This window comes from Schistocerca gregaria, chromosome 1 (assembly GCF_023897955.1).
Source record: "Schistocerca gregaria isolate iqSchGreg1 chromosome 1, iqSchGreg1.2, whole genome shotgun sequence".
Classification (NCBI taxonomy): domain Eukaryota; kingdom Metazoa; phylum Arthropoda; class Insecta; order Orthoptera; family Acrididae; genus Schistocerca; species Schistocerca gregaria.
The window spans coordinates 618,962,070-618,985,446 of record NC_064920.1 but is presented as its reverse complement, the minus strand read 5'-3'; the positions used below and the strand labels follow the sequence as shown (position 1 = coordinate 618,985,446).

Here is a 23,377-nt window from a genome sequence, read left to right as displayed (position 1 = left end):
CATTAAAACATGATAAGAGGGCTTTCAGAGTTACTGCAGTGAGTGAGTAAGTATGGGGAATGAAACGAATGCAAGAGTGAGTATATAAGGGGAGTGAAATAAATGCAACATAAAGAAAAAATTAAAAACCAGGGCTACAGCAGGAGAAGGTTACCTCAATATATAAGTATAAAAGGAGAAGGTAGAGGAAAAGGATGACCTACATGTGGATGAGAAAGGAGACTACATAAATATAACAACGAAAACAATCAATTTTTGACAAAATAATTTAATAATTTAATCTAATTGGATAGATAAAAATATCCACTCACCAAGTGTTGGGAGAACACACACATCAAAGAAGGTTGTAATTAGGCAAGCTTTCAGAGATAGTGGCTGCTGCCTCAGGCAGAAGAGAAAGGGAGAGGGGTGAAGGAAAAGGACTGGAGAGATCTAGGAAAAGGGGTAGATTTCAGGAAAGCCATTCAGAACCATGGGCCAGCGGAGACTTACCACATGGGATGAGAAGGAAAGACTGATTGTTGGGGACTGCATCCAATTACAATACATAAATTGTAGCACTGTAACTATGAAAAATTAAAAAATCATTAAAGGATAATCTTTCTCCAGAAGGAGGTGCATCTTGAAGGTTACTACATAAGTTGGTAACATTAGTTTTGAGGTACCTCCAAAACAGCAAAGTAGATTAATTTAACTGAGTTTGTTAATCTATTCTATATGCTAATTTAAGGACGACATAATAACGAGGCAAGTGTCAGAGTTTTGCATGCTGTTCTTCAAGATTGGAAAGATAGGTAACTGATTATAGAATGTCCAACAACAAATGCTTGTTAACTATTCAAAACACGTAACTCCTCTGCTTCGATGAGAGTTTATAAATGCTGATGGTGTTTGATGAGGAAACTGGCCTCATAACAATGAATGTGGTGTTCCTCTATAACAACCACATAGGACAGCATCCCAGTATAGCTCTGTGAGTTTTATAGAGTCTCATATAATCCTCCTAGAAGAATATCTTTATTATTATTACTGGAGATGATGAGTATTATGATTACTTTTATAACAATTTTCTATGGGAGTTTTGGGTGATCAAGTCCATGGAATTAATATGAATGTGGAGTTTATGAAGGCAAATGTGATTACTGTGTTGTGTTGCTACCTTCTTCTCTAGCCATCAACAGTAAGCTGTTAGGGCCACTTTTTGGGCTCTGCATGAATAAAGCCAGGAAGTCAGTTCTGAAGGATATGCTGAACAACTTCAACCTCTAGCTCCTCAATGAAATCCTGGGGGGAGGGGGGGGGGGGGAGGTTCTAACATCCTTAGTCTTTCTTTTTCTTTCTTCTTCTCCTCCTGGAAACCTTGGCTAATTTCCCTCTTTACCATATTCGATAGTCTCCATCATGGAAACCTACTTTTATCTGTTTATCAAAACCTGTATTCACACACTTGCCCAAGGGGTAGCACACGGCCAGAAATTTCCAAAAGTTTCACGAGCATGGCTAGAAAAGCCTGAGTTCTGGATGCAGTATATTTGATTATGTGATATAGGGTAGTATATGTTTGTCATCCAAGATTCATATCCAAGGTAAAATAATGATTACTGGGTAGAAAAGTTAAGAAACTTAATTAAAGTGAAGTCAAGGTAAATATTTGCCTATGATTGATGGTTTACAATTCATTGTGGAGCATTCCACATGTAATAAACATGAATAAGCATAATAATTACATATGAGATACAAGTACATCTGTAGTTGTACATAAAATAAACACAATATTTTAATTCTTGTTGTGAGTAACTTAAAACTAGTTTTAAACTTTGAATATTTACTGCTTGGTCAGCACAGTGATGGCTTCATTCACTAAGGGAAGGAATCTGTAGTGGAACATACCACTTTGGTGAAGTGATGTGTTGCACAAGTATTTTTTGAACTGATAAGTGATAATCACCACTACAAAAAAATTATTTTTGTGACGCATTAGATAATCTACTATTTAGATGTATGTTTTATTTGTGTGCATGTGTCATGAAATGCATGGATGCAGCTTATTGGCAAACTGGAATGACACTAAACATCATACCATGTTCATGGTACCTATTGATCAAGTGGTTTATTTTGTGTTGTTGGAATCTGCCTTTGAGATATGGTGAGAGTTGTGGAGGAATAGTAGCAGTGAAAATGCCTATGATGTCACGGGGTCAAGAGAAAACTTGTTATACGCTTAATCAATTGGAATCTATTAAATAAGACAGTCAATTCTTGGGCTTAGTCCATATCAATGTAATTTAGATGCTGAATAATGAAGAAATTTTATATTTCATGGTCACTGTAAACAAGAGTACAATATATATATTAAAAACAAAGATTCCAAGACTTACCAAGTGGGAAAGCGCCGGTAGATAGGCACAATGAATAAAACACACAAACACACACACAGAATTTTGAGCTTTCGCAAGCGGCAGCTGCTTCGTCAGGAAAGAGGGAAGGAAAAGGAAAGATGAAAGGATGTGGGTTTTAAGGGAGAGGGTAAGGAGTCATTCCAATGCCAGGAGCGGAAAGACTTACCTCGGGGAAAAAAAAGGATAGCTATATACTCGCGCGCACACACACACACACACACACACACGCATATCCATCCATACATACACAGACACAAGCAGACATATTTAAAGGCAAAGAGTATGGGCAGAGATCAGCATACTCTTTGCCTTTAAATATGTCTGCTTGTGTCTGTGTATGTATGGATGGATATGCGTGTGTGTGTGTGCGCGAGTATATACCTATCCTTATTTCCCCCTAAGGTAAGTCTTTCCGCTCCCGGGATTGGAATGACTCCTTACCCTCTCCTTTAAAACCCACATCCTTTCATCTTTCCTTTTCCTTCCCTCTTTCCTGACGAAGCAGCCACTGGTTACGAAAGCTCAAATTCTGTGTGTGTGTTTGTGATTTTTATTCATTGTGCCTATCTACCGGCGCTTTCCCGCTTGGTAAGTCTTGGAATCTTTGTTTTTAATATATTTTTCCCATGTGGAAGTTTCTTTCTATTTTAGAGTACAATATATGATATATTATTTATGTGAAATCTTGTATTTATTTTGAGAACTGGATGCTGGGTTTTTATTTTTCACTACCAACTGCAACACTTTGAGAAACGAAGTTCAATCAGAAAAGGTGGGTAAGTGTGCTGAAATAATAATTTGAGCAAAATTGGATAATAAGAAGTGTTAGCTCTTGATTAGTCTTTACATCACCACACAATATTACAGAAAAGAACCAACAGAAGTTCACAGTATCAACATGAACACAGCCATTTTTGTAATGCAGTCTGATAATGGTGCAATGTACGATGCCACCTAGAAATAGTCTAATAAAAAGACTGTATGATTGGTCATCCTCAGGTGAGGAAAATTTTGCAATGAGAGCAAATGTATTACAAACCCAGTGTTATACTGGATCCAATATGCTCTATGAAATATCAGCGACAATATCACTAAGCACCAGCATCATTTCAAGTAGAAAACAGTGCAATAGTAATGTTAAACAGCACTGAAATGTTGGACCTGGTGGTCCAGTGGTAAAGTGCATACTTCCGGAAATGAGAAGGACATGTGATTGAATAATGGTCAGATCACAAAATATCTCAAACTGCCTTTAACTTAGCCTTCACTTCTTAATTATGAGAATGACATATGGTTTCAGATTCCACATTAAACTGGAGGTTCTCTTTCCTCAGTCTGATTAATGAAGTAGGTTAGGGGTATGCATGTCAGTGAATTGGCCTTGAGAAGTTTCAGAATTCAGCAGAATTAAATCTTGGGAAATTTCCCATTTACATTATAAGCACAAGAATTTCTGTACTTTGGTCATCTGTAAATGAGCAAGTGCGTGATAGAACAACTGTGCTGACTCATTTAATACCAACAACTAAATCAGATGAAAATGTTCAAGTAGTCCAGGAAGCTCTAATATTCATATGTGGATAAAATATTTTTATATGTCCCAATACTTATTTTGTGTTTCAATATTTTGTTTGAGGTACTCCTTGGTCGACTTGTGGCAGCCAGAGTTATGAAGTGGAAGGCCGGACATCAAGTCAAGTGCTGTACGAAGCTACCAATGCCAAATTGGGTGTCAAGGAGGGTCTCAGATTACTCCATTCATTGATGTTGAGTCAAAAAGTGTGTAAGTATTGAATGTATAAACAAAAACCTACTAACGGTTAGTACCATATGAGTAAGTGTCAATGTTGTGATCATCAAAGATCTGCAGATTTGTGAGCCAGAGGTTGTCTAGAATAAATGAAAGTATCAGTATAGGGAACAGAGTGCTTAAATTCAACAAGTAAAGAACAAATTGTGTAATTATTTAAATATGGGTGAACCTGAGTTACGAAACCAGCCGTGGCAATTGGGAAAGAAGGAGAAGTTTGCCTTTAATTGTACATACACGATCTACTGTTCATGTATCCAGAAAGAGAAACAAAGTACGAGTACCTTATCACATTTGCATTACATCCCCAATGGACAACGTTGCATTTCAGAATCTAATCAACAGACTTGCATCTGACATTGAGCCACATTAAATAATAATAATAATTTTAAATATGTCTGCTTGTGTCTGTGTATGTATGGATGGATATGTGTGTGTGTGTGTGTGTGTGTGCGCGCGAGTATATACCTACCCTTTTTTCCCCCGAGGTAAGTCTTTCCGCTCCCGGTATTGGAATGACTACTTACCCACTCCCTTAAAACCCACATCCTTTCATCTTTCCTTTTCCTTCCCTCTTTCCTGATGAAGCAGCCGCTGGTTGCGAAAGCTCGAAATTCTGTGTGTGTATTTTATTTATTGTGCCTATCTACTGGCGCTTTCCCGCTTGGTAAGTCTTGGAATCTTTGTTTTTAATATAATAATACACTCCTGGAAATTGAAATAAGAACACCGTGAATGATTGTCCCAGGAAGAGGAAACTTTATTGACACATTCCTGGGGTCAGATACATCACATGATCACACTGACAGAACCACAGGCACATAGACACAGGCAACAGAGCATGCACAATGTCGGCACTAGTACAGTGTATATCCACCTTTCGCAGCAATGCAAGCTGCTATTCTCCCATGGAGATGATCGTAGAGATGCTGGATGTAGTCCTGTGGAACGGCTTGCCATGCCATTTCCACCTGGCGCCTCAGTTGGACCAGCGTTCGTGCTGGACGTGCAGACCGCGTGAGACGACACTTCATCCAGTCCCAAACATGCTCAATGGGGGACAGATCCGGAGATCTTGCTGGCCAGGGTAGTTGACTTACACCTTCTAGAGCACGTTGGCTGGCATGGGATACATGCGGACATGCATTGTCCTGTTGGAACAGCAAGTTCCCTTGCTGGTCTAGGAATGGTAGAATGATGGGTTCGATGACGGTTTGGATGTACCGTGCACTTTTCAGTGTCCCCTCGACGATCACCAGAGGTGTACGGCCAGTGTAGGAGATCGCTCCCCACACCATGATGCCGGGTGTTGGCCCTGTGTGCCTCGGTCGTATGCAGTCCTGATTGTGGCGCTCACCTGCACGGCGCCAAACACGCAAACGACCATCATTGGCACCAAGGCAGAAGCGACTCTCATCGCTGAAGATGACACGTCTCCATTCGTCCCTCCATTCATGCCTGTCGCGGCACCACTGGAGGTGGGCTGCACGATGTTGGGGCATGAGCGGAAGACGGCCTAACGGTGTGCGGGACCATAGCCCAGCTTCATGGAGACGGTTGCGAATGGTCCTCGCTGATACCCCAGGAGCAACAGTGTCCCTAATTTGCTGGGAAGTGGCGGTGCGGTCCCCTACGGCACTGCGTAGGATCCTACGGTCTTGGCGTGCATCCGTGCGTCGCTGTGGTCTGGTCCCAGGTCGATGGGCACGTGCACCTTCCACCGACCACTGGCGACAACATCGATGTACTGTGGAGACCTCACGCCCCATGTGTTGAGCAATTCGGCGGTACATCCACCCGGCCTCCCGCATGCCCACTATACGCCCTCGCTCAAAGTCCGTCAACTGCACATACGGTTCACGTCCACGCTGTCGCGGCATGCTACCAGTGTTAAAGACAGCGATGGAGCTCTGTATGCCACGGGAAACTGGCTGACACTGACGGCGGCGGTGCACAAATGCTGCGCAGCTAGCGCCATTCGACGGCCAACACCGCGGTTCCTGGTGTGTCCGCTGTGCCGTGCATGTGATCATTGCTTGTACAGCCCTCTCGCAGTGTCCGGAGCAAGTATGGTGGGTCTGACACACCAGTGTCAATGTGTTCTTTTTTCCATTTCCAGGAGTGTAGTATAATACGGAAGTATTCACCATTATCATGTGCTGGCCACTGACTGACACAATATGGCAAACAAGGAATACCAATTGTGATGAAGCAAGATGGGATATTTTTACTTCCCCTCTTATTGTGCCATCAGCCTCCTTAAATTCATTTTTTTTATTTTTAACTGATTACCATTAACATACGTAAGTATAATCTACATTTTCATAAAAGAGAAAGGTTGGCCCACAGTTTTATAGAATATAACACCAGCTCTAATTTTGTGCTTAGTTTTATGTATTTAATTGATTTTCTAATTTATTTTGACTATTACTAGTTAGCATCTTTCAGTATAAGGCAAAATCAGTAATTGTTTTGTAGCTTAAATTCTATTGTAGACATACAAACAAATATAAATTCTGTATTAATTATACACATTTGGAAGACAAAATACTAGTAATCTTAAAGTATCTATTTGTCTATATTTGAAAACACGTTAGCAAAGCCAGCTCTTAATTAATTCCAAAGTAATTAACAAGTATTAAGTGATACATAATGAGTGACCTTAACGAACAAGACAGTGTGACTGAGAAACATGCTGTAGTGGTTAAGATGTTAAATGGACAGAAAGTCCTAAGTGAGACTGGTTCTGTAGATGATTATAAATCAAACTTGAATGTAACTTTGAATGATGGGGACGAAAGTCCTATTGTAGATGAAATGGTAAAAGCATCATTTATAGTGTATGGTGAGGTGAGTGAAATGGAAGAAAACAGTACAGAAGTGCATGATGTCGTTAAGGTTAAGGAGGAGAAACCTAGTGGCAAAAATCAGCAAGGGCAAGAGTTTATGGCAAACAGAAAAGTGGAAGCAATGTTAAGGCAAATTATGAGTATTTTGAGTAATATAGCTATGAAGGAAGACATCAATAGTTTGAAAGAAGACATTATGAGGTTGGGAATTAGTATAAAGAAAGTAGTACATAATGCTAATGAGAAATTAGCATTGAGTAGTAAATGTGTAGTAGAGAGAGAGAGAGAAACTTTGTGATGACAATAGTAGGAAGGTGGAGGTTTTCGAGAAACAATATGCTGAAAATAGGGTTAAACTTGAGAACCAAATTGGTCACATTAAAAATGATTCAGAAACAGATGTGGAAACCAAGGGTGCCGTAGTGGTAGAGGAAAAACTGGAAAAATTAAATGAAAATGTAGATTCAAAATTGGCTGAAATTGAGAAAAAAGTGGAAGAAGTACAAAATCTAAAGCATAGAGAAAGTGACAGTTGGTCTGATAATCATTTTGGTAAGCAGGAGGATAGTTTTTCCAGGGAAAAGATTGAGGATTTGTTGTATGAACAAGATCACATGTTAAGTAAAAAGGAAGTTGGCACGCTGTAATAACAGCAAGGGTACAAGGGATATATGTCAAGTGTTTACTAGACAGTAGTAGTGATATGAATGGCATTTCACAAGCATGTTTTGAATCTATTAAGAACACAGAGAGTGTAGCAGTGATGTATGTTTCTGGAATAAAAATTATTGGTGCTACTGGTGAGCTATCGAAGAGTGTGAAACGAAATTGGCAGGACAGTTGTTGGGGTGCAATTTGTTGGTGATCCAAAATCTCAGCTTTGATGTAACATTGGGACTAAATCCTTGTGCAATTAGCAAGTAAAGGTTTCAACATTCTGTGTTGGATTCATTGTTTGGTGATAGTGCTTCCCAGCTGTCTGTCTCATTTTTCATGTTTCCTGAGGCAACCAAAGTCTTCTCCTATCCTGTCTGTAGCTTGTAAGTGAATCATAATTAAGCTCTCTTCAACTTTGAAGTGATTTTGTGCAGGAGCACACTCTAGTATAGAAATATGATAGAAAAGTTTTCATAAGTGTTATCTATATATCTATTTATATTATGTTGTGTTCGTTATAAGTAATGAATCACAAGAGGATGGAAGAAAGTAAATTGGTACAATGGTTAAAGAATTTCTGTCTAAGAGGTAAGGTAAACAGAAAATGAGAGGTGTCAGCATGTGTGGAGGATAATTAAAATCTGAAGTAAGTAATCAGCTCATTGGTGTAGCAGCGGAGGCAATATGCTGTAAGAACCTTCCTGGATACCAGATTTTAATATTAATTGTTCTATAATTGAAGTTTTGTGTTCAGTGCAATCAGTATATGGAGATAACTATATATCGGTGTCGTGGTACAGCCTTTTCTAACATTAAGGAATTACAACTTTAAACATAGTAGCCTGGAGTAATGTGTATGGAAAGAGTATGCAAGATTTGTATCTATATCACCCTTCAGGCAAGGATCTTAAGCAATTTGATGGAATACAGGTAAACAAGAGTTTTTCAGAGTGATAATTTTGTCTGATTAATAATGAGAGTTGTTTGCCTTAGCAAAAGGATCTGTTACTGTGGAGTGTTTTTCAATAGAGTCAATTATGAATTAGATAAGCAGAGCAGGTATTTATTTGTTAGATAATGAAACACTAATGAAATAAGAAATTAGTCAATAATGTTAGGATCTTAATGGTTAGGGAATCTGTCACTCCAGTAGGGACATTTTTTGAGAATGCATTCCACTAGTTAACAAGGTAAGAAATGTAAGTGTAATAATGAAGCTGACAGACATGATTAATGAAAAAGGTAACTGTATACAAACAAAAGTGGTGTAACTGTATTGATGATCTAATTGTGAACTAGGCAACTTGTGTACTGTGTATATTGTGCAATTCATGACACTGCAGCTGGGAATGAGAGCTTTACTGAGAAAGTAAAATTCTAGTGTAGTACAAGGCATATAATGCTGCATCAAAGGACCTATATGTTATCTGAAAACGTCTTTTTGTGTTTTGAGGAATTATGAGCTTGAAGTGGTAACACTAGGATGAAGAACAATAATTTTGCCGATTCACTGATAACTGTGGTGATAGACTGAGGTGAATATTCTGACAGGTAAACTATTTGGTAACATTGTGTGACTTTGTGAGGATTTAATTTTCTGATTGAGTGAAGAAATAGGAAAATGATTTTGTACAACTTCCATCCCCTTAATTTTGATTTGAATAGTAACCAAGCAAGTGGTAACTGTTCTTTTTTTGTACTGATTTGTAAATCTATGCTACTGCACATCTTGAGTTTTTACTAGAGGTAATGCACATCTTGAGTTTTTGATATTTTGCAAATGGAAAAGAAACCCTAATCTTTCAAGTTTAACCAGTTTCAGACACTTATGACTTATTGTAATGTTTTGTTGTGTAATGTGTACTGGATTTTAAAATATTTTCTAGTCCACACCTTTCATACAATAGTCAAATTTAGTGCTAATTATTGTACTGTTGTGAGAACTATATATTTATTTATGATGTAACGACTATCATTTGCCATTAGCATTAACATTTTTTTGGACTTACTTAGAAGTAAAAGTATCTGTACTAAAGTAAGATATTTTGTCAATTTTTTCATGTACTGTGGTGGGGGATAATCACTTCCAAGGGAACAGATTACAGTGCATTTCCTTACTAAAGGCCACTTGGACCTGTTGAAGATGTGTACTGCTTGGTGAGAAAGCATGTTAAGGCTCATTAAAAGTGTGGAAGTGATTGCAAAAAATACTAAACATTGAATAAGTGAATTTTTTGTCTAAACATGAACTCCAATGTGCAGTGTAATTTATATTCTTTGTTACCATGAGGATTTATTTTGTTTTACTTGTATCAAAGTGATATGTATTTTAAAATGTAATCTTTGCTTAACAAAAAAGGATGTTACTTATGATGAAGATGTGTAATTTTTGTTAATAAGTATAACTTGTGGATATTTTGTGATATTGTACAACAATACACTGTATGCAATTATTTTGTATGGGGATTTTCATATGGCCAGTTCACATAAGTATGAATTTGAAAAAAAAAAAAAAAAAAAAAAACACACAGACGTATGTACTGTAGTTTTGATAAGATTTCCTTTGTAATATTTTTTGTGTGTAGATTTTATACCCAATTTCTGGCGTCACTTGTGTTCATTGAATTTCCCACTTAGCTATCTGCAATATCTAGTTGGTCAATCCAATGAGGGGGTGATGTGACGAAACAACCAGGGATATTTTTACTTCCCCTCTTGTTATGCCATCTGTCTCCATAAATTCATTTTTATTCAATTTTTAAATGATTACCATTAAGCATATGTGAGTATAATCTACATTTTCATAAAAGAGAAAGGTTGGCCTGCGGTTTTAAAGAATATAAAACCAGATCTAATTTTGTGCTTAGTTTTATGTATGTAATTGATTTTCTAATTTATTTTGACTATTACTAGTTAGTATCTTTCATTATAGGACAAAATCAGTAATTGTTTTGTAACTTAAATTCTATTGTTGACATACAAACAAATATAATTTCTGTACTAATTATAAACATTTGGAAGACGAAATACTAGTAATCTTAAAGTATCTATTTGGCTTTATTCGAAAACAAGTTAGCAAAGCCAGCCTGTAATTAATTCCAAAATAATTAACAGTCCATTCAAAAGTATTATTTGCATACTTATATTTGTTAATTTCATGATTTAAACAAATAATTCAGCCTAACTCTTTTAGTAGAAGAAACTGTTAAAAAGTCGGAATTTTTCGATGTATTCAGTTAACTTCATGAGTTTAGTTTTAATTGTAATTTCTGTAAATTCAACATTGAACAATGTATAGTTTCAGTACCTATTATTGTGAGGATATATAATGACCTGATTTTTGGTCACACAACAGTCAGTCCATGGCCGAGTTTCAGATGAGGAACCTGTGTTGGTTAGGACGACAACAATGCATCAACTTAACAGTGAAATAAGTGTTACACCAATAGGCCGTGTGTTAAAGCGATGAGAGGGACTGTTCAGTTTATTTGAAACTATGTGATTATGTTTTTACTGCTTGTAGATGTTCAACAGTAAACTATGGCAGCAGTGTATGGATGTTCGCCTGCTAACTATTAATGAGGCTTATGGGAAGTTTGTGTATTATTGGGGGGTTGTGAAAAATGAAAGTAAAAGACTGTAAATACAACTGTTCACCTGTCGGCTACATTATTTACAGTATTCAGTGTCAGAATTACAAACCCCATTTTTCAGACAGTGTAACAACATAGTATGTTGGCACTGAGGACAATCTACAAAGAAATAAGTAAGGCAAACTGCTACACAATCAAGAATATGTTCAGAAGATAAGCCAGTTACAAGGAAGTAGCAGGAAACATTTTGATGATGGCACAAACAGTGGCAAATATTTTTGGACTTGAGCCATTCAAAACTTTTAAGTTCACTATGCAAGATTCTATCAACTTAAGATATTCCTTTCCTCCATTTAGAAAGGTTGGTGAAGATTTTTAAAGAACAATTTTAGCCTGGACCCAAATGTGCAGGCAATTTTAAAGCTCCCAGTAACATGAAACAGAGCATGGCCAACATCAACTGCAGTTAAAGCAACAGCCAAGCAGGAAATTGTGCGACTCCAGATGCTCCGGTGAAGAAATCTGTAACTTTAAAGTCTTGTGTCATTCTTCCTTATCTGTGCATGCTGCACAGTAATTCCATGAGTAATAGGTTTCATACATGGTGTTAAATGTACATTTATGTCCCCAACTACGCAAATCCATTATGCAACCATTACAAGATTGATTCCTATTGCAAATAACAAAGCATCTGGGTCTGCTGCTTGTGGCAACTTACGTAGCAAATGAAACATGTATGGGTCACACCACCACAGAAAGAAGGCTTCTTGGTTGGGTATGTCCTCTACCTTAAAAATTGCAAAATGCTGCCACAATGTTTGATTGTCAATACTCTTTGGCTTCCTTGAATGAAAGGAAAACGAGAAGTAGTACAGTGAATGACACCACTGCTGCCTGTGGTTTTTGCTACATTTGTAAGATGTAGTCCCACAATTTCTGCATATTCATAGACTAGTCAGTATATGCTGAGTGCACTCTGCATACTGATGTACTGCTCACTACATACAGAACACTCAACATGAAGAGTTGGAATCTGATTATGAACATACACAAAGATTGAATAATACATAAATACATATTACTAATGTATTTTACTACTGGTAGAAGTGACAGGGGTTGGATTTATTTTATTCAATGTTGCAGTTATAAAATTGCCTTGTAAAGCACTGCAAATACCTTTATGAAACCTGAAGACGATCTGATGATCAAAACTGATAGTAAATATAGAATTATTTTATCAGGAGTTACTGGCCATTTTGATATATGATTTTATTTTGAATAATAACATTCCACTGAAGCATTTCCAGATAAAGATCGCTTTAGTTTACACCATTATTTTTGTACTTCTAAGCCATCCCTAAACGTTTGTGACACCATCTGGAAACATACTTATATGATTGTCTTTTCGTAATCAGTAGCAGTAGATAAAATTAACTGACATATGTCCCAGCAACAACTTCCACCCTAGTATATACAGAGTATATTTACATTCTGAATTGTCATTCTTTCTGTTTTCTGCCTCCTTATTATTATTCGTGTGTGTGTGTGTGTGTGTGTGTGTGTGTGTGTGTGTGTGTGTGTTTGTGTGCGAAGGGAGGGAGGTAGGGATGGAAGAACAGAGAGAGACATGAAAAATGTGCATATCTTTAGAATGATAAGTAGTGATGCCGATTTTTATTGGAAATTGAACCCCAAGCGGGGGAAAAAAAAACCTAGAGAAGTTAAGCACTGTACATCATTAAATTATAGTGGTGTAGTATTTCATACCTGTTTGTCTAGAGTTACTTCCAGTTCAAGCTCCCCAGGGCTAAGCATAAAATCTTTCCTCACAACAGTACATGGTTGGCGGCCTTGTTTTGAAGGTGCATATTGTACTTTTCTTATGCCAAGTGCTACTGTACTCCTAGACCACAAAACAAATAGAGAAATTGTTAACAATTGGTACTTATATATTACAACATTAAGAGAATCAGAAATGATTAACTGATTTGCTGAAAAAAACAAGCCTTTCGGTATGGATGTGTGTATGACAAGGCATGTACATTTCTGTACACAAACACATTTAGACAAACACAAATTACATTTCAGATTTCCATTTGGTTATTATTATGTACAAAGATTTCACTGTATGATATAGTGATTTATTATTGCCCATTAGCAAAAACCTTACTAATAAGTTCAGGTAATATTTATGAGGTAATATTCAAAATGATATTTGACAGGATGGAAATTTATAGAGTGGTTAATATGTTTTGATAAGACCAATAAAATGATAAGATCAATAAAAAAGTTTAAATGTTTAATGTTTGGAGCACAAAGGCTACTTTGTATTTAAGAACCACTGCTCCTTCTCTCACACTACTTAGATGCTGTTTTGTTTAATACTTCAAACAAGGCATTTATGTAACTTTACAGAACCAATGTCAGCTGTCTGTATATTGGAGAAGTCAGGATTTATCTAAAACAAATATTAGAGCTAAGCTGAATTTACATACCTGAGTCAAAATATGCTGATAAACTGCAGGAGCAGCTAATAAGATATTCTTTTACTTTCTTTTTGAATACTCAACAATTTTCAATTTTCTATCTGGTATCTACGAGCAACCTCTTAAAGACTTTGGAGCAGAAAATAAAGTGCCATCCTGAACCATAGAGAGGGATGCGTATTCCGTATGGAAATTATTTTTTGCACTTATAGTACTATGATTCTGAATTGTTGAGTTCATCCTAAATTCAAATACCTGTACGGAATATAAGAACTGGCATGTAAGTACAAGAAACCCTATGTCCCTGAAGCGGCTTCTGCAAGATGTTCAGTTATTAACTTCATGCAATTTTCTTATTATTCTCTTCTGTTAAATAAGTACTTTTTTATCTTACCTGCATTGTCACAGAAAATTATTTCATAGGACAGAACTCAGTAAAAGTATGGAAGGTATGCTAGAAATTCCGTTTGCAGCCTGTCATAATAAGAAAAATTTTTAAGTGCAACGCAGACTGATTTGATATTTTTGGTAGCCTACCCACATGCTGGTGCCAGCTCAGTTGTTATCCATCTGGATGTCCAGAGACTTCACAAATGGAGCCTCATTCAATGTGTCTCCATTGGCACTTGTAAGTCATTTTTAATTTGTTTGGAAATAGATGCTGTGAGTTTTTTGTATGACTAAGTGTTAAGCTCTTGGCTATGAACCAGTTGTAGGTTTATTCCATTATTCTCCTGGTGCATCCAGTATGGATATTTTTGGGTGTATCAATACACCTGTGTAATTAGCAAACATTACAATTTTTAAGGAAACTACCAGTGTTGCAGGTAAATCTCTTATGTAGACCAAGAACAGAAGTAAGCCACACACTGGACATTACAGCACATCACATTTAATGTTTCCCCATTATGAATTTAATCATATTCCAATTGCAGGCAAACCTCTGTTTTCTATTGTTCCATGGAAGGAAGAGACCTCTAATGCTGAACAATTTTAGTCTCCTCAGTAGAACTTTGCATACTTCGATCTTTCAGGACATACACCTTCACTCATCAACTGGTAACAGAGGTATCTCAAGTGTGGCACTACCAAGCCAGCACATTTTAGTGATTTACTTGAGGCACCATCTTTGCCAGAAGAACTGCTACTTTTTAGTGACCTAATGATTGTTGTGACCACTCTAACAGATTAATTGGCAAAACTGAAGAAACCGTTTTTTTGTTCTCATGGTTTCATCTTCTGTTGGGAGAATTCATTGAATTTAGTAGTCAATGATTGAAATTTTATATCATCTGTCATACTGCTACTGCTACTCCCAGATGACAATCTGGGAGTTCAGTATTATTTTTCTTGCTGGGTTTATTTGTTTCATATCTAATAATACTCCATATTGTCTTTGCACTTTCCTTTGAATGAATTTTTTGTGCATAGTACATGTTTTCTGCCTGTTCACTGACACACTGAAGAATGTTACAATACTGCTAGTAAAGCAATTTTTAAGTCTTGGTTAGAGCTAACCTCCATTAAATAAAGCTCTCTCTCTCTCCTCTCTCTCTCTCTCTCTCTCTCTCTCTCTCTCTCTCTCTCTCTCTCTCTGCCTTTCTCTATCTCCCATACAAGATACTCTGATTTCCCCTTTTCAGCTTTCATTTTAAATGTCCCCTTACCCACTGTAAAGAAAAGCTGAATTCTCATTGTTGAAAGAGTGTTATTGGGAAGAACTCAATTTCTCATTTCCTTTTCCATTCTTAGTTAAATCTGACTGATGGGGATGATTATTGCTGTCATTTTACCATCACAGATAGACCATTTATAATGGGGTTCATATCTTTTTCAGGAAAGACAGATTAATTTAAAAATAAAATATGACCTTCTATTACTATAGAGAATGTTACTGTGGAAGTCAAACCAGAGCTGGCCTTCAACTACCCTAGGTGCCATCAATCAGAACTGTCTCAGAGGAAATCTATATTGAACTCTCCACATATAATCACTTCCCAGTCATTACTATTACTATGTGTTGTTAATGCCCTCTCTTAAAACATTTTTTGTTGGGAGCCTATAGACTGTCAAACTGCTATATTGTTTACTGGTCTATTACTGAATTACAGCGATGAAAGAGCTGGTCATATTAAAGTCACTCTTCCTATCTCCATGTTCCCAAATGTATTATGATTGTCATCCTTTCTACTCACCTAGCTGGCATTTTTTAATTCCTACATTTCTTGTTGCTACTTTGTGTATACTTATTAAGCTGCTAACATTTCAGAAAAATTTAGCTTGAAAATGCCCCCATGAAAAAGTTGGAAATCCTAGGGATTGGACAGCTGGGGTTCAAGTTACAATGAATGATTCTGGAAATTTGTACATTCAGCTATGGACTACGCTGTATGTGATGTGGCCACAAGAGCAGCAACATATCAGACACACCAATTTGTGATTGCTCTACTGTGTTGTGTGACACCTGTAGCTCTATATTTAAATGCACAATAGAACATTTCATCCAGGGCTTGTCATATTGCTCACAGAGCGACACAATCTTCACATCTGTATGAAGAGCATTCCCAGCAATGTGCCTGATCATCCATTCCATTCAACTAATCTTTCAAGTCCTTTTCTGCCTCTAATGTAAGTATGTCATCAATGGCAAACTTCAAAGTTTCCATACGTTCTCCCTGAACTCTAATTCCTTTTTTCCAATTTATCCTTGGTTTCTTTTACTGCTTACTCAACATACCAACAGAAGAACACAAGGTACAGGCTACAAACCTGCCCCTTCTCAATAATTGCTTCTCTCTCATGCTCTTTTACACTTATTACTGCAGTCTGGTTCCTGTACAAGTTGTAGACAAAGTGTATGTGGTACCCGGTCTTTCGGACATGTCCAAAAGAACACACATCATTTTTTGATCCAGCAGCCATTATGAATGAAGACACAATGGAACTGCAGTCATTGGCTGTAAGGGGCACTGATTGAAATCATTGGAGAATGTTGAAAACTTGTGCCAGACCAGGATTCGAACCCAGGTCTCCTGCTTACTAATCAGATGCTCTGACCAACAAACCATCTGGACACAGTGATCATCGCAACTCCATGGACTATCCTAGCATGACTCCCATTAGACCAAAGTTCTCAACCACACACCACTAATGTAGTATTCCTTGCCAATTATCTTCATTATTTGTGGCATTTTGCCAATTCCCATGAGATTTTGAGCCTGTTTTATTTTTTTTATTTACACGTCAAGTTCCGTAGGACCAAATTGAGGAGTAAATCTCCAAGGTCATGGAATGTGTCAGTACATGACATAAAAGTAATAACAGATAAAAATAAAATGTTTATGAACCTGAAAAAATTCAATCCGTAAGTTTATGTAAACGCAATCAACAATACAACAAGTATCAGCTTAACATTTTTTAATTTGAGTGGTAGCTTATTGAAAATGGACGCAGCAGTATACTGCACTCTTTTCTGCACAAGAGTTAAGGAAGTCGGATCCAAATGCAGGTTTGATTTCAGGGGAGTATTAACTAAGTAAAAGCTGCTTATTCTTGGGAATAAGCTACTATTGTTTACAAGAAATGATAGTAAGGAAGGAAATGTTCCACGTGGGAAAAATATATCTAAAAAAAGTTGATGTGACTTACCAAACAAAAGCACTGGCAGGTCGATAGGTACACAAACAAACACAAACATACACAAAAAATTCAAGCTTTCACAACCAATGGTTGCTTCTTCAGGAAAGAGGGAAAGAGAGGGAAAGACGAAAGGATGTGGGTTTTAAGGGAGAGGGTAAGGAGTCATTCCAATCCCGGGAGCGGAAAAACTTACCTTAAGGGGAAAAAAGGACAGGTATACACTCGCACACACACACATATCCATCTGCACATACACAGACACAAGCAGACATTTGTAAAGGCAAAGAGTTTGGGCAGAGATGTCAGTCGATGCGGAAGTACACAGGCAAAGATGTTGTTGAAAGACAGGTGAGGTATGAGCAGCGGCAACTTGAAATTGGCAAAGGTTGAGGCCTGGCGGATAACGAGAAGAGAGGATATACTGAAGGGCAAGTTCCCATCTCCAGAGTTCTGACAGGTTGGTGTTAGTGGGAAGTATCCAGATAACCCGTAACACTGTGCCAAAATGTGCTGGCCGTGCACCAAGGCACGTTTGGCCGCAGGGTGATCCTCATTACCAACAAACATTGTCTGCCTGTGTCCATTCATGTGAATGGACAGTTTGTTGCTGGTCATTCCCACATAGAAAGCTTCACAGTGTAGGCAGGTCAGTTGGTAAATCACGTTGGTGCTTTACTTTCACTTGAAATTAGCGGAGGTTGAGGCCTGGTGGATAATGAGAAGAGAGGTGGTTTGGGGTTTCATAGGGATGAACTAAGAGGTTACAAAGGTTAGGTGGATGGCGGAAAGACACTCTTGGTGGAGTGGGGAGGATTTCGTGAAGGATGGATCTCATTTCAGGGCAGGATTTAAGGAAGTCGTATCCCTGCTGGAGAGCCACATTCAGAGTCTGATCCAGTCCCAGAAAGTATCCTGTCACAAGTGGGGCACTTTTGTGGTTCTTCTGTGGGAGGTTCAGGGTTTGAGGGGATGAGGAAGTGGCTCTGGTTATTTGCTTCTGTACCAGGTCGGGAGGGTAGTTGCAGGATGCGAAAGCTGTTTTCAGGTTGTTAGTATAATGGTTCAGGGATTCCTGGTTATTTGCTTCTGTACCAGGTCGGGAGGGTAGTTGCAGGATGCAAAAGCTGTTTTCAGGTTGTTTGTGTAATGGTTCAGGGATTCCTGACTGGAGCAGATTCGTTTGCCACGAAGACCTGGGCTGTAGGGAAGGGACCGTTTGATGTAGAATGGGTGGCAGCTGTCATAATGGAGGTACTGTTGCTTGTTGGTGGGTTTGATGTGGACGGACGAGTGAAGCTGGCCATTGGACAGATGGAGGTCAATGTCAAGGAAAGTGGCATGGGATTTGGAGTAGGACCAGGTGAATCTGATGGAACCAAAGGAGTTGAGGTTGGAGAGGAAATTCTGGAGTTCTTCTTCACTGTGAGTCCAGATCATGAAGATGTCATCAATAAATCTGTACCAAACTTTGGGTTGGCAGGCCTGGGTAACCAAGAAGGCTTCCTCTAAGTGACCCATGAATGTATAAATTTTGAGAGGCCAGTGTCAAAATACTCAGATTTGTGAACAGGGGTCGAGAAGAGGTTCATGAACTTACACCACTTTTTGCTCAAACCGCCCATTTCTGAGTCAAAAATATGCTTTTAGAATGGTAAGAGTTACCCCAGAATATAATACCATATGACGTAAGTGAATGAAAATAAGCAAATTAGACTAATTTCCGTGTCAAAAAATCTCTCACTTCAGATACCACTTAAATAGTAAAAATGGCAGCATTAAGTCTTTGAACAAGATCCTGAATGTGGGCTTTCCACAACAGTTTGCTATCTATCTGAACATATAGAAATTTGAACTGTTCAGTTTCACTAATCGTATGCCCATTCTGCGAAATTAAAATGTCAGTTTTGTTGAATTGCATGTTAGAAACTGTAAAAACTGAGTCTTACTGTGATTTAGCATTCGTTTATTTTCTACAAGCCCTGAAGTTAGATCATGAAATGCACTATTAGAAACTGAGTCAATGTTGCATTCAACATCCTTTACGACCAAGCTAGTGTCATCAGCAAACAGAAGTACTAGAGGGCATATCATTTATGTAAATAAGGAACAGGAGTGGCCCCAACACTGATCCCTGGGGCACCTCCCACTTGACCATAGCCCACTCAGACCTCACATCACAGCCATTCTCAACATTATGAATAATGACCTTTTGCTGTCTGTTGCTAAGGTAAGAGGTGAACCAATTGCAAGCTACTCCCCGTATTCCATAATGAACCTACTTCTGGAGCAATATTTTATGAGCAACACAATCAAACACCTGGTGAGCAGACAATCGGTAAACGATCTCCTGATCATAATCAAATCACGATGACTCACAGAAAACGGAGTGCTGAGTGTCCTTCTGAGGGTAACTTGATTAGACAGCTCGGACTGATTGTACGAGTCTGCCAACTTAATATTGAAGGCATAAGTAAAGCAAAATGCCAATACATGCATAAAATTTTAACATTCTACAACATTGACATAGTTGCAATCCAGGAGACCCATACAGAAAACGATGAGCAGCTAAGATCAAGAGGTAAAATAACGGGCTATGACCTGATAGGTGCTACACATCACAGGCACTATGGTACAGCAACGTACGTTAGAAAGGACATAGAGGATGTAGTCCTTATTTCTACATCTACCACATGTGATATCCATGAAGTTACTGTAAAAGTAGGTGAACTAACGGTAAACAACATCTACAAACCCCCAGGCCACTCGTGGCCTCCACAAGTTCTACAAGCCCTGCCTCACCCCACAATATATGTGGGTGACTTCAACAGCCACCACGAACTGTGGGAATACCACACATCTGACCAGAACGGTGAAGACTTGGCGAAATGGGCTGAAGATTGCAATACACAGCTAATCTTTGACACCAAAGACCAAAGTACATATAATTCAGCTGCATGGGGAACTGAAACCCATCCTGATCTGTGCTTTGTTACGGCTGACACTAATAATAAACCTATACCAGCCTCCAGCAGAATACTTGGGGACTTCCCTCACTCCCAACATCGCCCGGTGCTCATAGAAATAGGCCTAACTATCCCCCTAATTTCCTCGTATCCTCGGCCCAGATGGAACTTCGGGAAAGCGGACTGGGCTACTTTCTCAGAAAAACTTGATAAACGCATTGGATGGATATATCTGACTTATAAAAATTACAAAAGATTTGTGGGAGCAGTCATCAGCTCAGCTAAGAACAGCATTCCCCAGGGATTTACAAAAGAATACATGCTGGGGTGGAACGAAGAGAGTGAGCGCCTCTATAAACAGTTCCTAGAGCATGGGGATAGCGAGACTGCAGATGACTTACTGCACAGTCTGGTCGCTGCCAGGCGCACTAAATGGATAGAGACCGTTGAGGAAATGGACTTCACAAAATCGAGCAGAAAGGCGTGGTCGCTACTTCGGAAGCTTGGCGGCAGTAGCAGCAACCAACGACCAAGCAGTTGCGGCGCACATCAGTAAAACCTCTAGAGCTACAGGGGATCGAGCTCATACCATAAATGTTAAAAAGGAACTTAAAAAGTTGAAATCTTTAGTAGGAAACAATTCACTACACTTGCATCCCTTCTCAATCAAGGAGATAACACTGGTACTGAGAGACATCAAGCCACGGAAAGCCCCAGGTTTTGATGGAATTCATCCAGAGTTTCTGATTCACTGCAGTAAATTTGCAAAATTATGGCTTGCACAGTTCTTCTCCAGCATGATGGAAACTGGAAGAATACCAAATACCCTTAAGAAATCAAAAATCATAGCGATACTGAAACCAGGTAAACCAAATGACCAACCAAACAGCTACTGCCCAATTGCCCTTCTTAGCATGATCTACACACTACTGGAGAGACTTATATGTAACAGAATAAGTCCAGATATCCTAAAATGTATCCCTGTGGAACAAGCAGGCTTCTGGCCAAACAGGAGCCGCACAGATCCTCTCACTAACTTGCTATATTCAGGCAGGCTTCCAAAGACAAGAAAAAACATCCGTGGTATTTATAGACCTGACAGTGGCTTATGACACTTATGGAGGCAAGGCCTGATTTACAAACTACTCCACATCATGCCATGTTTGAAAATGGCTAACCTTACCAATGAGATGCTCTGCAACAGACTATTCCAGGTGATACTTGAAGATTATAGGAGAAAAACAATGAAGCTCAATAATGGCTTGCCCCAAGGATCAGTCCTGGCACTGCTACTTTTCAGCATGCATATAGCCAATATGCCTAATACTAAATCTGAAAAGTTTGGATATGCAGATGACTGGGCCATAGCTACACAACATCGAGATATGGGGCATACTGAGACTGTCCTGACAAGCGACTTGTCCTTGTTGGGAATGTACTTTCGTGAATGGAGACTACAACCTAGTCCAACTAAAACTGAGGCTATGTGTTTCCACCTGAATAATAAATTGGCTAACAGATGCCTTAAGATATATTTTGATAACAATATTCTGCCTTATAATAAAAATCCAAAATACCTGGGAGTGACATTAGACAGAACCCTGAGCTACAAACAACACCTCTTCAACACTTCTGCAAAAATCCGTACTAGGAACAATATCATTCAGAAACTATGTGGTACCAGCTGGGGCTCCTCTGCCTCTACCTTGCGATGCTCTGCTTTGGGTCTTGTCTACTCTGCGGCAGAGTACTGTTCCCTGTTTGGCTAAAGAGCGCTCACACCAAGATGGTGGACACAGTACTGAACCAAACTATGAGGATTATTTCAGGTACAATAAAATCAACCCCCATTCACTGGCTACCTGTACTGAGCCACATACCGCCACCTCACTTACGAAGAGAACATGCGCTTCTCAGAGAATTTAAAAATATACAAGACAACCCGCAACTTCCGATTCACGCTTTGAGCAATGGCATTGACAGAGATAGATTGCGCTCTAGACATCCACCTCTTATAAGGGCTAAAGATCTGGAGGAAAATGGTTTCTGTCTTGAAGAATGTTGGAAAGTGGAATGGGAAGAATCAACACCACCACAGGTAAACACCTTACTGAAACTGTCAAACAGACCTCCAGGCTTTGGCTTACCACATAAAACCTGGACCATCCTCAACAGGATCTGGACGGGCCATGGGTGATGTGCAGACTCTCTACACAAATGGGGAAGAGCACCATCCCCAAAGTGCAACTGCGGCGCTCAGAAGCAGAAGATCCGGCACATCATTGCAGAGTGCCCTCTGAGAGCCTACTCAGGTTAAACAACGGACTTCCTGGATGTGACTCGAAGTGCAGTTCAGTATATTAAAAACCTAAATGTTAATTTGTAATTATATATATGTTGTTCATGACATAACTGTATTTAATTCTTTATGTCTTGTTTTTAGTGCCAAAGTTATAAAGTTATTGTAGCAGCTTATTTCTCTATAAACGTGATTTGTACTTGCCATATGCTAAATAAATAAATAAATACCTCATGTTCGACACCTTTTGTTTAACCCATCCAGTACCTCACAGAGAGAATACAGCATTTTCAGTTGTTAAGCAATTTCTAAGGCCGAACAGTACATTTGATAACAAATCGTGTGATATAAAATGATTAATTACCCTTACATGCACAGCCTTTTCAATAACTTTAGCAAACACTGATGGCATAGAAATAGGTCTAAAATTGTCTACATTATCCAACTCTCCCTTTTTATAAAGTGGCTTTATTACTGAGTGCTTTAAACATTCAGAGAACTGACCATTCCTAAAGGAAAACGAGTCTTCAATGATTTAATTATTGACTCAATATCCCCCTTGTCTGTATCACAGAGGAGTATTTCAGACATCAATCTCCGAAAGGCATTTGCCAAGAAAGTTATATGATTCCCTGAAGAAACAAAATTTTTATTTGATTCACCAGCAATGCTCAGAAAATGA

At 38.6% G+C, this 23,377-nt stretch overlaps 1 protein-coding gene across 1 annotated transcript in view; it reads right to left on the bottom strand.

The window, feature by feature from the left end:
* Window positions 1-23,377, bottom strand: part of LOC126359176 (arrestin homolog) — an 83,394-nt gene that overhangs the window by 24,136 nt on the left and 35,881 nt on the right. The window contains exon 4 of the mRNA XM_050007608.1: window positions 13,076-13,211. Within this exon, the coding sequence (XP_049863565.1) occupies window positions 13,076-13,211 (136 nt within the window). The remainder of the gene's footprint in view (window positions 1-13,075; window positions 13,212-23,377) is intronic.